This window comes from Brachyistius frenatus, unplaced genomic scaffold (genome assembly GCF_029030835.1).
Source record: "Brachyistius frenatus isolate BFR_SWC_R1_liver_20210118 unplaced genomic scaffold, ASM2903083v1 Contig_67, whole genome shotgun sequence".
Classification (NCBI taxonomy): domain Eukaryota; kingdom Metazoa; phylum Chordata; class Actinopteri; family Embiotocidae; genus Brachyistius; species Brachyistius frenatus.
The window spans coordinates 1,732,529-1,747,486 of NW_027210666.1; the positions used below are offsets into that span (position 1 = coordinate 1,732,529).

General features: G+C 38.3%; 1 protein-coding gene across 1 annotated transcript; it reads left to right on the forward strand.

Moving 5' to 3' along the window:
- The first annotated feature begins 620 nt into the window (after window positions 1-620).
- On the forward strand, window positions 621-14,332 carry LOC138625937 (phospholipase B1, membrane-associated-like). Its single transcript, XM_069707268.1, has 41 exons — window positions 621-678; window positions 817-880; window positions 1,003-1,037; window positions 1,623-1,689; window positions 1,840-1,888; window positions 2,469-2,534; window positions 2,647-2,712; window positions 3,476-3,531; window positions 3,669-3,741; window positions 3,823-3,930; window positions 4,027-4,080; window positions 4,479-4,547; window positions 4,704-4,793; window positions 4,884-4,944; window positions 5,038-5,096; window positions 5,475-5,548; window positions 5,667-5,710; window positions 6,157-6,265; window positions 6,373-6,424; window positions 6,547-6,627; window positions 7,164-7,229; window positions 7,332-7,432; window positions 7,536-7,617; window positions 8,524-8,628; window positions 8,720-8,815; window positions 8,928-8,999; window positions 9,090-9,167; window positions 9,294-9,354; window positions 9,441-9,499; window positions 10,252-10,319; window positions 10,402-10,445; window positions 10,560-10,659; window positions 10,756-10,807; window positions 10,971-11,051; window positions 11,857-11,922; window positions 12,088-12,182; window positions 12,413-12,494; window positions 12,601-12,705; window positions 12,822-12,917; window positions 13,038-13,112; window positions 13,248-14,332. Exons 1-41 carry the CDS (start codon window positions 621-623, stop codon window positions 13,530-13,532), a joined length of 3,204 nt encoding a protein of 1,067 aa, XP_069563369.1. The 3' UTR covers window positions 13,533-14,332.
- The last annotated feature ends 626 nt before the right edge of the window (window positions 14,333-14,958 follow it).

The following is a 14,958-nucleotide window of genomic DNA, read 5'->3' on the forward strand; positions in this document are numbered from 1 at the left end:
AAACGTTAACAAACATTATGATATCTGGCTTTTACTGATGTGCACAGTAAAAAAAAAGTTTACAAGTGTCTGTTCAAGGACTTTTGGCTGTAATCACTAAAAGAGTGAAGCACATAGAAAATTTGTTACACTACAGTTTATTACACATGATGAGACCAGCAGTAAACAGAAGCAAATTCAGTGAATTATTCATGAATCAGCACTGACCTTCAAGGTAAAGTGCATTATAAGTAATGTAACAAACAAAGCATAGAAAAGGTCTTGAGAGAGTTTAACTAAGAAAACTGGCACTTTTAGATCTTTTTTATCGTCAGAGAGCCATTGTATTCAAGTGGAACGGGGTGTGCATAGTCCACTGAGGAAGTTTTATGGTTACTAGTTAACTTTTTCAACCTAACACTCTGAAATGTTTGTGCGTGCATTAATATAAATACATTTCTGCCTTATTTCAAATGTAGATGCTGTTGAAGTTGATACACGAGAAAATGAACTTTCATCAGAAAAGGTGTCTGTATTTCAGTTGTGGCACCTTTTCTTCATTAAAAATATATGTATTATTATATTTTAGACTCTAAATGCTGGTCTGACAATTTGTTTTTTTTTGTGTGCTACAGACAGAAATGTACATGCCAATACTCTGCTCACCAATACCTGCTCCCTTCTCCCCATCCTCCTCAGGTAACGCCCTCTGCAATCATAATCAATAAGAATATTGATCTGCTACTACTTTGTGAGATTATTGGGTATAAGGATCAGTCCTTTCATTCTCGTTGGTTACACTGCTAACATTTAATTTCCTCCTTTTCTCAACATCAGTCCATGCTCTCAGACCTGCTGATGTCACAGCTGTTTACACTTTGGGAATGCCACTTTCAAACAGGTAGACAACAAAAATTAAAATGCATAAACATTATGCATTGTTTCCAGAATGGATTTAAAGCTAAACCTAATTATATTAAATATACTCACAGTCTCTTATAATGTGTCTGTCTTCATTATCAGGGATGAAGCATCCAGAATTGTCAGCAGAATAGCTGGTGAATATGAACTCTCACTTACAGCCAGTCGCAACATTTTCACATGGTTACAAATTTAATCATGAAGTTGACAACAATGATAATCTTTCAAACCAAGTATCAGTACTTTCTGTATACTATTTTTTTTAAATAATCATCTTAATCTAGTTTTCTACGTATGTTTTTCAGCCTGGTCACCTGATTTTGTTTCAGTTAACCACAACGACCCTCCTCTGTCATTTATTAACTTTGAGTGGATTTAAACTAAAACAGATGCTTTTCACACAACTCAGGCTTAGTGATCATGTAGAGTTTAGTTCAAGGTCGGAGTCAGGACCGTGTTGCAGGAAAATGTAGAAAAGCTGCCAGAACAATAAACATAGTCCGGTTGAGTTTATCTAAGGATAAGATAGTGGGGTCATAAAAAACGGTTGTTGAACTTTATTTCACATTAAAGCAAGCAAAATTGACGACATAAATAAAAGCTTTCACCTGCTGTCCTTTTCACAGCAGTCATTATGTGATAATATATAATCCATCACCGGATTGTGTAAGGGGTTACTCATATTACACACTTATTTAACTGTATCTGTGTGGTTTGAATAGAGTTGCTGTCCATGTTAAATCCTGAGGTGATCACTCAACACGTGGATCAGACCTCATCACAGCCCAGGTAGCACACACACACACACACACACGCACACGCACACGCACACGCACACGCACACGCACACGCACACACACATCACGAATGGTCACACACATAAATGCTTTATAAGAAGCTTGCTGCAGGACTCCTTATGTGTGAGCGTATGTGTTGCAGGAGTTTACTGAAGGAAGCAGAAGAACTGTCTCTTTCACTTGCACATCAGGTACAATTTACACTCATAACAATTTTGTATGTTTTAAACCTTTTATTATTTCAGTCACCTCTACTCCTAGTGAGTTTATCCACTATAAATATGATCAGAAATGAATAAGAATGAAATATTTACCATGATACTTTGACTGAAAGCAGAATATCAGATCAAGGACTGTGTGCTATCCCTTCCCCGAAGACAGCTCAGTGGGAGATCGAGCAACTTTCACCAAAACTAGAAATCACAGTTAACGAGACTCAAACAAAGTGAAGCTAAGATGAGATACATTCACGGTCTCCTGGGTGAAGCTTCATTTTTAATTGACAGATGAGAGAGTGGTAGTGATCCTCTGATCTAACTCTTGGCAAATTTCATGGCAGACAAAAAAGCAGAAAATGCCAGAAAGTTCTGAACAAGAAAACACACCACATCTCCCAGAGTGACTTTGTGGTTGTCTCAAACTGAATCATAATGTCTCAGTGACTCCGGTTATTTCTGTTAGCTCAAGAGTAGACGGTCCTGGTTCATTAAACCAACTGAAGCATCTAATTTATTACAAACAACTGTAACAGTTTCCTGTATGTACCTGCAGGTGACAGACTGGAAGCTCGTGCTGCTGTTCATCCCCACAGACTTAATGTGTGCGTGTTCATCAGATGTACGTTTCCTTTATTCATACCTCCTAAAACAAATCCCACTTTATGTTGCATTTGATGTTGTGTTAGGATTTCAAAAGAATTGTAAACAATTATGGCTTCTATCTTCTTCAGGTTGATGAGGATGTTAAAACTGTGGTGCGGGAAATGGAGGCAGCTCAGCAGATCCTACACGAACGGGTAATGGTACTTTTTGTTGAATACAGAATTTTGGGTCACTTTTTGGATGACATGCTATAGTATGACTTTTTTTTAAATATTTCGGACGACATGCTATAGTATGACTTTTTTTTAAATTTATTTATTTATTTATTTTTTAATCATATTTTGGACAACATGCCAGTATGACTTTTCTTTGAATATTTTGGATGACATACTTTGGATATTTTGGATGACTTTTTTTTTTTTTATCACTTTGTGGAGTATGACCTTTTTCTGAACTGACATGGATGCCTCAAGTTACTTCTCACTGTGAGGCAACCAGTGCTCCACTGTGTTCAATTCAAGTTGGTCCGACAAAATCTGTAGCAGGAGTTTGTTAAAGTACAACATGTGTGAAGCGCCAAAAATGGCAACTAAATTCAAAATGGCGGACTTCCTGTTGAGTTGATGTAATGGTGCGTTGGAACTTTTTTGTATATTTCGGTGTGATCCACATGTCCAGCGAATTTCATCCATGTAGGTAAATGTAGCTGCCGGGGCATCTGTTTAGGGGGCGCCAGCGAGCAATTTGGCCACGGCCACTCTCGACTCCACTAAAATCTGAAATTTTTCGCTGGGAGAGATGCGTGTACCAAATTTCATGAGTTTTTGAGTATGATAAAGCCTCCAAAAATGCAGCTGTTTACGGAGAATAATAATAATTGCTTGAATAACAATAGGGCTTTCACACCATCGGTGCTCGGGTCCTAAAAATAATAACGTGCTGGGTGTATGTTTCCAGTTGCATCACACTTTAGTTCATGTGGCAGTCTGGAGTGGAAATCATCAGCAAGATAAGTGAGTGCTTCAAGTTTTTCCAAGTAAAAATCCAGCAAAACCTTGCATCTTACACGTGTGCAGTAGTCCACCTGTAGTGGTATCAGTATGTCAATTGTGAAGGCAGATTATAGTTATGTGCTTGCTTTGTATTATAGCGGGTGCGAGTGTATGAGAGATGCAACCATAAACCACAACCTACAAAAAGCAACTCTTCTGACAGCACTGCAGGTGAAGTACATGGCGCTGTGCTTCTTAGCTTGCATCGGAATCCCATTTTACTGCCTGCCTGACCATCTAATTTCTTTCCAGGACTCTTTAAGTCATGTCTTAAAAAATCCTCAGTGGCACAGCAGAAGTGAAGACTTCACTGTTGTGCTGCAGTCGGCCCCAATTATCCTTGAACCCAACTCAGATTATGTAAGTGTTGCTTTAAGTTATACAGCTTTCTTCCAGTAACTATTCATAAAAAAAAAAACTATTGGCTAACTGTATATATTATTTGTTTCTCTGAAGGAAAACACACAGTCTGACCTGACCCAATTAGCGGTTCAGCTATGGACAAACTTGGTAAATTCTTATTAATCAAAATCACACATGGCATTCAAAAGAACAGTTTGCATATACACAGTTAACTGTGTGACAACCAGAATGCTGTAGCTCTAAATGTTGTTTTGCCCCCCTGTTGTAAAATGAGCCAGGAAAGAGTCACTATGATCCCAAAAACCAAGAGTAAGATGAAGCACTGATTACAGCGAGCGTTCGTATGTCTGACACCGGATGAGATAAGAGATGTAAAGATTAACCTGGGAGATTACCGACAGTATGATTAACTCTGACATTGTTCACTCTGCATGCATGTATGAGCAGAAGAATCAGTACAGTCAGATGCTGTATGATAACTGATTGCATAGAATGGCTCCAGCTGACCCCAAAATCCTAACAAATCCCAACTCTGCCTCCTCCAGCTTCAGCCAATGACAGACCAGGTCGAGGTCATGGACAGCAGCTTCATCCGTATCCCGTGCCCCACCCAGGTCAGGCACGCCAACACAGTTTATCAAAAGCTGCCTACAAAGCCATTAGATATGTGGCTGCTGTCCAACATATAGAGCAGACATTCAAATCATTATTAAGACTTAGAATTTGACACTAAAACTATCACAACTGAGATTTTTCAATCTTCATCCCAGGAGCGACCTTTCCTGCGAACACAGATGAATTCTCTCACTGAAAGAGAGGGGGCGCTTTACACCGACGCCTCCGCTGCACTAACAGATCCTGTAAGAGGTTTTCTTTGACAATTTCAAAACCAGATTGTAGAGTTATTGAGTAGAAATTTTAATTTATGGGCGTATACTATATATTTTTAGGTTATGGGTACTGAGATACCATGCACAGACCGTAGTCCATCTCTGACCACCCCCACCTCAGGTAAAAAAAAAAAACCCCACTTGTATCAACTTTTGGAAATATATATAATTAAATTCAACCAAGCTCAACCATGTTATTCTTTCTCCTGTGTAGTTCATGAGCTCAGACCTGGAGACATCAAGGTGGTGGCAGCAGTAGGCGACTCCCTGACAGTGAGTGCTTCCATTCTTCTACCTCTGTTTTGTTAATATCTGGATTTATATCTGAAAAAAAAAACTACTTAACCCAATAAGCATTACTATAGATTAAGATCAGGTGTTTAGTGTATAAAAGAACAGGATGACAAATCTAAAGATATTGAACGATTGTATTTGTACTGTTTATGAGTGGCTATGTGCAGATAAGCAAATGAAACATGGGTAAGATTGCAGTTAGAGTGAAATACTGATTGAATTTCAGTTTATATAATGGTTATATTTGCATATGACCTTGGAGCACTCACGACTGCAATATATGTGCAGATTTAATCATTATTCCCTTTGGTTCCACTAGTTCTAGTATTACTGTGTAACACCTGATGTTTTCTGCAGGCAGGCAATGGTGTGGGTGCCAAGGCAGACAACCTTCTGTTGGTGATTAATGAGTACAGGGGACTGTCATGGAGGTAGTAACACAAGTTAAAGTTTGTTTGAATTTTGACAATGTGGGAAAACACTTCAGGAGTTCATTTTATAATTCTGCAGCATTTAAAACTAACTAAAGGCGATTTCTACAATTTTCAGCATCGGTGGTGATGAAAATATAACCACTGTGACCACTCTGCCAAGTATGTCTGTCTCTTATCTTTTTACTTATAATGACATTAATATTAAATGACAAAATGATGCCTGCTTGAGGTCAATTTTGTCCAATAAAAAATGCCAGTCACAGACCAACTGTTGCACCATGCTTGATAACATCTAAATTACTGTTTTATCGCCAGACTGCACAACCTGCCTTTAATGCCAGCTAATGACCTCAATTAACTGAATGTTTTGACTGCTAATACTAAATCATCCAAATATATTACAGATGTGAGATCAAATTCACAAATTACTCATGAGCTCTAAATTGATTTAGCTAATAATGCAATTAATCAGACGAGGAGCATTTCTTACTTACTTCTTCCTTCTTACTTACTCGATTCTCTTTACCTAGAATTTAAAATTTTATGAATTATATCAATAAAATCTCTGTTTTAGTTTTCTGACCTTCCCAGTGATTTTTTTGCAGACATCCTGAAGGAGTTTAACCCTTCACTGACTGGATTCTCAAAGGGAATCGGTAAAGAGGACCGTCCAGAAGCCTTTCTCAATCAGGCTGTGGCAGGAGCAAAGTGTGGGTCAGTCACATTTTGTTTTACTTAGTTTCAATTTTGCTGACCTTTCAGGGCTCGACAAGCAAAGAATTTGTACAACTTTTACCCTCAAAACTTGTTCCTGTTTTCAGTGATATGGTGCAACAGGTGCGAATCCTATTGGACAAAATGAAAAACGATTCGGTAAGGCAGTGATAAACTTCAGTTCAAACACACTTAAATATGATCTTATATGAACCTTATCTCAGTTCTATGCTCACAATTAATATACTAACAACAGAACATTTACCTCTTTTCGATTTCAGCATATTGATTTCCACAATGACTGGAAAGTGATCACCATGTTTATTGGTGGCAATGACATATGTGACTTCTGCACGGACAGTGTGAGCACTCTTTTTTTTCCTCCACAGATTTTCACAGTAAAATCAGATTCTGTATTTACCTTGGCCTAATGCTTCGATAATTTTCATACTGTAAATTATTTTACAAGACAAAATGTTGTGTTTGGTCATTTGAATTTGTATCTGTTTACAGGCAGTCAATTTGTTGATCTAGATGATCTACTTTCCTTTTCATGTTGAAAGCATTAATCATCTAAAATAGGATAACTTGTTTTATGAGAACTAATGATTGCCAACATCAGCACAACAATTTCCCAGACATTGACAAAACTCACAAAATTGGTTGTTTAGTTGGATCAACAGATTCTTAATAGAAGAGGAAATCCAGCAATTCCCAACATTCGGGAACCTGAAACCAGCAAAGTATTCAGCTATTATCGAAATAGTTGCTGTCAAAATACTAATTGATTTATTGACCAATTGTTCCAGCTTTAGCTTGTTTCACATTTATGTACGCACAGGTTTCATTTCATGCTTTTCATGTTTTTGTGCTAATGAAAAACACGTTTATCCCGCAGGTTTTCTTCTCACCCAGGAATGTGGTCGGCCGTATCCGCCAAGCTCTAGACATACTCCATAAAGAAGTATGTTTCAAGCACTTTACTTTACTTGCACCTGTGTGTTAGAAAAGTCACAATCACAATGCAAAATGAAGACGGCCTGCAAACTTGTTTTGTATCTTCCAGGTACCTCGTGCTGTTGTCAATCTGGTAGAGTTGTTAAACATTGTAGCGCTGCGTGAGCTGCACAAAGATAAAAGTCTGGGCTGTCCCACCTGGCTTGTGAGGTCAGTGAACTTTGGTTGCATTAGACTTAACAGTTTAACCTAAATATTTTTGACCACCAGTTTGACCATACTTTAGTATTCAGCCGTCTTGTTTATGTTTCAGTCTAATTTGTCCCTGCATACTGAAGCCTAAGGAGGAATCATCTGAGCTCCAGAGGGTCAATGACTTCAACAGAGCTTATCAGGTGCAAAACCAAGATAGGTTAAAAGAAAGCTTTTCTTTATGTGGCCTGCAAACTTCTGAACTTTGCACATTTCCGCAGCGACATTATTCTTTTTCTATTCGAAAGTAAAAGTAACACCTAAACATGTCATGGTTCTAACTGTTAGTTTGCTGAGCTTCCCGTTTTATTTTGAAATCACTTACCTCTCGTTTCTGTTGATTCACTTTCTGCTCTTGTGTTTCTTTTCCCGCCAGTTCTTCTGCTTACCTGTGTCTCATTAACGAATCAGCACTCGTGTTTAGCTCTGCCTTTCTGTCTTTGACTCATCGTCATGTCTTCATTCCTCCTGGTAATTTCATTGCTTGCCATCTTAATACTCTTTGTCTATGAATTTCCTCACTTCCTGAGTTTTTGCCTTTTTGCCTGCACCTGTGTCTCTTTGTTTACTACGTAAGTTGAGCTCTACAAAACTCCATCTTCCGTGTCGTGTATTTGGTTCCTCTCTCTTCCTGTGACCTGTTTTGACAAAAACAGCTTTCTCTGCTATATTTGTGTTTATAAAAGGTGAAGGCACATCTTTTATATGACCCTTAAATAGTGTATAGTAATATTAGAATGATCATCAGTAAAAAAATAATTATACTTTTTAAAGGTACATCTGTATTTTTTTCTTTCTTTATACCTGTTTACTATTAAATTGTATGATGTGGCTACAAAAAAGAATTCCAAGCATGCAAGACCAGTTATTGAAGACGCTGAACAAAAAGGAAAGCAGAGAAAGTTCACCAAAAATGAACCATAATCAACATCACCTGAACATTTTAAAGGCTAAAGAGTGTGTACTACCACTGTCAACTTGAAATATTTGTCACTGTATGGATAAATATTTTTGTGTGGTTGTTATATGGTGGCTGTTTTTCCTTCCAGCATGCTATGAGAGAGCTGATTGACTCTGGGCGATATGACACACAAGACAACTTCACTGTGGTTCTGCAGCCCTTTTTTAGAGAGGTTGTCCTTCCCCAGTTAGAGGTAAGAACAGTCAGCTCTGAAGCACAATCATTTTTATTTGGTTATTTGTTTTAATTTGTTATTACTTACTATCTGTGCCTTGTTTTTCAAGGATGGCCGGCCTGACCGCTCTTACTTTACACCTGACTGTTTTCATCTCAGCCAGAAAGCTCACACTCTCATGGCTCGTGCTCTTTGGAACAACATGGTAGGATTTGCTTTTATTAGAAAGCATTTCCCACCTTTTGTATTTTGGCGACATTTGTTTCTTATTTCTCCTAATGATCTAAAATAAATCACTGACTTTCACAATCTCTTAGTTAGAGCCAGTGGGCAACAAGACTTTCACACAAGACTTCACAGCTGACATTGATTTGAAGTGTCCCTCTGAGGTAAAAGTTGATCAAAACTGTACAGTAAACATTGTTGTTTTTATCACTTTTGTGTATTGATTTTTTTTTTTTTTTTTGTCCTTTTACTAGACCAATCCATTCGTCAGGACTGCTATCAATAGCAACTACACCTTTGCAGGCCCTCCACCCACTTCTGCTCCAGTTACAGTAAGTTATAGCTTCTGTCTTTCATACACAACAAGTTAAAACAGGAAAGTAATTATTATTCATGCATAATGCCTAGTAATTGATTATGCCTATAGAAATCCTTAAACTACATCTGTTATTCTGTAGAACTGGGGCAGTGACTTCTCCTGTGTGAACACAGCTCCATCCAACTCTGTACCCACCTCAGGTAAGCTTTCAGGTGACACTCGGTTATTACCACAAGTCTAATACAAGGCTTACATGTGAAATGTCTACATGTTTATGTTTTGTTAGCTCATAGGATACGGCCTGCAGACATCAAAGTGGTGGCTGCTGTAGGAGACTCTATAACGGTAAGTTATATGCACACAAATGCGACCAAGGATTTGACTTTGTGGAATAAATTCTCTAAATAGTTTGCTTCAATCAAGACTTACTAGCTTCCACTTGCTTCTCGCAGTCTTTTAAATTAAACACTTACTCTATTTGTCTTTGTTTTAAATATTTTTATTTCTTTCTCTTTTTGTATTCCTCATAAGCCTTTTTGTGTTTAGGAAAGTTCTAAATTAAGTGCATTTGTTTGCGAGTAAACTAAAACTAGACACCAGAAAATGTAGTAAAAGCCTATTAATACATTCCCTCATCATTATTTCATAAATGGTATTATCAATGGTGTAATACTAGTAATGATGGATGCAATTGTAACATTTTTAGCCAGCTCTATTACATTGTCTTGTCCTGTGGATCATTTTCTCCATACTATTCATGCAAAATCCTTGCTGTCATGCTGTGTTTTATCTGTAGGATCTTCACTAGAGCCATGAGCAATAAAGTTCTGTGGATTTGAATAATGTTAGTTAATGCAGTTGGACTGAGTAATAATGGACCCACTGCTGGATCAATGGTGTTACACATTCCATTTCTTTAGGTACCTATATATCAAGTTAATGTAAGCTCAGAAAGCAAGATCAATTTAATGAGTCAGAGGGTGAAATGGATCAAATGTGTTTTGAAATTATTCAAGGCTTTGTAGCGAAAAAATGTCCCCTCGGGATTAATAAAGTAACTACCTAACCTAACCTAAAACCAGCTCTCCTGCATGCAGGCCGGCTTTGGTGCAAAGGCAAAGAATCTGCTGCAGTTAAGAACGGAGTACAGAGGGGTGTCATGGAGGTGAGACACTGCACACAAACCACATAAACAAATTGCATTGTGAACGGCTTATTCATTTGCTTGTCTGTATTTCATTAACAAGCATCGGAGGGGATAAAGATCTTGAGAGTGTCACAACATTACCTAGTAAGTCATAAACCTCACTTTCGCACCACTAGATGGCAGAGTTGGTCTAAAACAAAACTAACATTTTGTCTTGTATGCAGTAAAATACTCACATTGTTTTTTCTTTTACATCAGATATCCTGAAGAAGTTCAATCCTCACATCAAAGGAATGTCAAAGGGCCAAGGAAAATGGCAGACTGGCTTCAATATGGCTGTATCAGGGGCTAAAATATCGTGAGTTCTAATATTCATGTGTTATCATGTTCAAATGGTTCTGTTACTGTTGTCAACATTTTTGTACACTCATGACAATGAATCAATTCCATACAGAGGAATCCCAGGGCAGGTCCGACACCTGATTGATACCATGAAAAATAACTCTGTGAGTTTAACATGAATATTTCTAATACATTCTCTGATTTACAATTTTTGCAACAAATTATAGCTAGTATTTTACAGTAATGTGCTAGTAAAACAAGATAATTCAATCTTTGCTCCATCTGTTTGGCTCTCTGAATCCTTCACCATCTACTGAATGGAACTAGATGGTGAATTTTCAGGACGACTGGAAGCTCGTGACCCTCTTCATTGGAGGCAATGACCTGTGTCAATACTGCAACGACCGGGTGAGTTGCTTTAAGAAGTCGTCACAGGAACTGCAGGATGATCCAGTGGGTGACGGACATTTTCCAAGCACTCCCCTCCAGAAAAAGAAGCTCCTGCTATAGCGCAGTGGTTAAAAACCTCCCTTGGTGTTGTGTGATGCCCTGTCTCATGATATCACTGCCCAAATGGAACTAAGCACTGGAGCAGAATAATCAAGCTTTGTGAGCAGCCCTCCCCTAATTGTTTTATTGTGTCAGAGTGAGATGAGAGCAGACATGGTTTCTTTTCAATGAGCACATTCTGTCACTTTACCCCTCCAACACAGATCCCCCCTCCCCCTGCCCCCGCCCCCTCCCTCCTCTGTCTGCACTAAACAAGCACACAGGGCACAGTGACAGGCCTTGTTCACTAAGAGGCATAAACAACACAAGTCAACCCAGACTCTCTTCATCCTGTCTCTGTCTCAATGCCTCCTTCGCTCTCTTTCTCTTTTCTTATTTATCCTCCCTTTTTTTTTTCTTCCCATATCCCTTTTTTTTTTTACTCTCCTCGTGCTCCACTGACAGGGGAGTCTCTCTTTTAATGTTTGTGCTTTGAAGCAGAATATCAAAGCACAGCATCAATTTAAGATGAGCTCTGAAACTGTGGTAGTGACAGCTTAGGGTTAGTTGTTGCTGGTATGCTCTTACATGTTGTATTGGCTCTTTTGGTTGATATTTGCTGAGATTCAAATTTGGCCAGTTTTCCTCCAAGGTGCCTTAATCATGCTGCTCATGTTCATGAATTAATAACAGACCTTGTGCATTGTGTGTCTCAAAACTACAGGCCTCTTTGTCACCTGAGAACTACAGCCATCATCTAATGACAAGCTTGGATATCCTGTACAAAGAGGTGAGATGATGTTATCTACTAATACATAATACTTGACTGAATAGGAATATATTGGGGAGAGATCCTGCAATAAAAAAATGCATAGGTTCACCTTTCCTTACCTCTCCTTAGATTATCATTTGCCAATTTTGAATTTTACTCTTTGAACCTGCTCTCTGACTATAGGTTCCCAGGACGATTGTCAACATCTTGAATATTCTGGAAATTGAAGGGCTTCGCCGGATCAAAAGGGACAGCCTCGGGTGCAATGTGTTACAAAAGTACGCACATTGATCCACTCATGACAAATCAATTCTTCATGAACCAAGAGCACTGAGTCCGGCAAGATTGCTCTTTTGAGTCAAAAGCACTTCTTTTAATATTGATCTGATACCAAGTTAATCCAGCAGAGAAATATATAAGAAGAATGAGGCATTTAATAAAAGACTGCCTCATCCCTGAATCAATAATAAATCCACTAACTTGGTATATTTTCATCCTTTATCCACAGGTATGTCTGCCCATGCTTCTTGATACCAGGAGAGGATTCACCAGAGCTGGCTGAAGTAAAACGGATCAATAGGGATCTGCAGGTTAGTCGACAGGAACAGTGAGATGAAAATGTGGGCTTTCTAACAGGTGTTGATGAAACAGGGTTATTATATTGGCTGTAATACCGTTCGCTTTTATTTCTCTCAGATTGAGACTGAAAAACTGGTGAATGGAGGCCGCTACGATGGTAGAGAGGACTTTGCTGTGGTTGTCCAGCCGTTTTTTAAAAACTCCGTTGTTCCTTTGAATGCTGTAAGCGCACTGCACAGATACAAACATGTAACTTTAGGACAGTAACATGTCTGACTCCTCAGAGCACATTATACCCGCACATCACACACAATGATGTTGAATTTATTCTCCTCCAGGACGGCAGACCTGACGCCACTTACTTCTCTGAGGACTGTTTCCACTTCAGTGAACGAGGACACGCTGACATGGCGGCAGCTCTGTGGAATAATATGGTGAGTCTGGCAAGGCGAACAATAAAAGCCTATCTGTGTTTGACAGGAGAAGGGTTTTTGGATGAAGACATCTCATTAGGTCATGAACTGAGCAAAGATGTATTTCTGTTATATCTCTAGTTGGAACCAGTGGGCAAAAAACAGACATACAACAATTTCACAAATGCCAGAAATAACATCAAGTGCCCCACTGAGGTAAGAAAGCTGCCACACGAGCACTTTTTTTTTTTTCATGCTACTGCTGACCTAGTTGTGAACAGTTTATGAATATTGACAGTTCATGGAGGTGGATTTGACTCAGTTTAAGGCCTTGCTGTTGGTGTGTTACAGGAGAATCCTTACATCTTTACAAAGGTGAACAGCTTACCCAGTTGGACCACACCAACAGGCACAGCCCCGCCTACCACCACCGCCTCAGGGCCCACGACGCACAGCACAGCCCAGCCTCTCAATCCGTATTGCTCGGACACTGTGCCAGTATGGCTCGCCACTGTGCTGGCTGTTATTAGTCTTCTGATTGGCTCGGTGGTGACCTGGCTCCTCTTCTCCTGCAGAGTCAAGAGAAGCAGGAGGAAGATGACAACTGCAGTGGAGATGAAGGGCACAGTGTTTTGAAGTGAACTTCTTGTAATTTTTGCACTGGACAAATAGATGGAGAGAAATTAACTAAAAAAAAAAGAGCATTCATATCATTTATGTTGACTGTAGAAAATGTATTGTTGGTGGTGATAATAGGAACGTTTTTCATGATAACACGTGATAAAATAACCCTGTCTTCAAGGACTAGAGAGGTTGTTATGTCCTTGAACTGCAAAAAATATTTCTGGAGAAGCTACCCAGTCTCTACTTGAATGAAGCAATAATGAGAACAATAGAGATTCTGTTAGAAGTCCTGCATTTAAACCCATTTGTGGGTGAAAGTGTTGAGAATTATTGTAATAAGGTGTATCAGAGTATTTGATACTCAGAGGTATGTTTCCTTTCTCACTTTTGTATCACTGTTGCAATAACTGGTAAGGCATATTTAAATGTTGTAACTGTTCTTACAACAAACTTAATAAACCTATAGAATCACCAACCACAACAAATTAGTGGATTTCATGTGCAAAAATATAAACTACCCTTATTGACTGCACATTAAATTATTTCTGCTTTGTTTATTTGCTTTATTTGAATGAAAATGTGTTTCAATTTACTGTAACACTTTTAAACAGCATTTTCAGATTAATTTTAGAGTGAAACACACAACAGTTGCCTCAAAACCAGAAAGAAGTAGCTCTTTCTGGATCTAACAACAGTACACTATAGTATGGTAGGTGTAAATATGGTAATTTTGTGCAATCATAAATAATTGGACAGACAATGACATTAGGTACACTTTCTTTTCTATTGCCTTTGGTTGCATCAAAAGTAGTTTTGGGGGTTGTAATTTGAAATAAACATCTTGCCATAATGTGATCTGGTATTACTGCTTAATCGAGATGTATAATGTAACCGGTTTGTCCAGGAAATCTCTGGAAGCACAGAATGTCCCCGTATTATAAATGACACAAATTACTCATGACTGCATTCATCAGGTTTATCATTACCACCAGCCATATAGCCTAGAGATAAAACATACACATGGTTATTTTATGACCTCCTCACGGGGATGAAAGCAACTGACAGCTTCTGTTAATTATGTCACTGTAATAACAATACGAGTATTTAGTCACGTACTGCAGTACAATTTTGAGCTATTTGCATTTTTATTTTCTCCCATTTTCTCCCTTTAGTCCACTGTATTTTAAGTTGAAATATTGCCCCTATTTTTTGACAAGTAGTTACATTGCAAACCTAGATTTTTCTACAAAACATATGCTCAACTGCATAACACATGAATGACTGGTCCAGATTCATATTCTAAATGCTTCTTTAAATGTGTATACACATTTTAGGTATTTTGTTTCTGCTAACTACCTACACTTAAGATTTGAAATACATTAGTTTAAAAAAATGTATTTTTAAGTTGCAATACCAAACAATATATATATTGTATATA

Bases quoted from the DNA above. Each gene is read 5' to 3' on its own strand.
- LOC138625937 (XM_069707268.1), top strand. From the start codon at position 621: ATGTACATGCCAATACTCTGCTCACCAATACCTGCTCCCTTCTCCCCA. The intron at 2,713-3,475 runs GTAATGGTACTT...GTATGTTTCCAG, and splicing joins AGCAGATCCTACACGAACGG to TTGCATCACACTTTAGTTCA. The intron at 5,097-5,474 runs GTGAGTGCTTCC...TGTTTTCTGCAG, and splicing joins CAGTAGGCGACTCCCTGACA to GCAGGCAATGGTGTGGGTGC.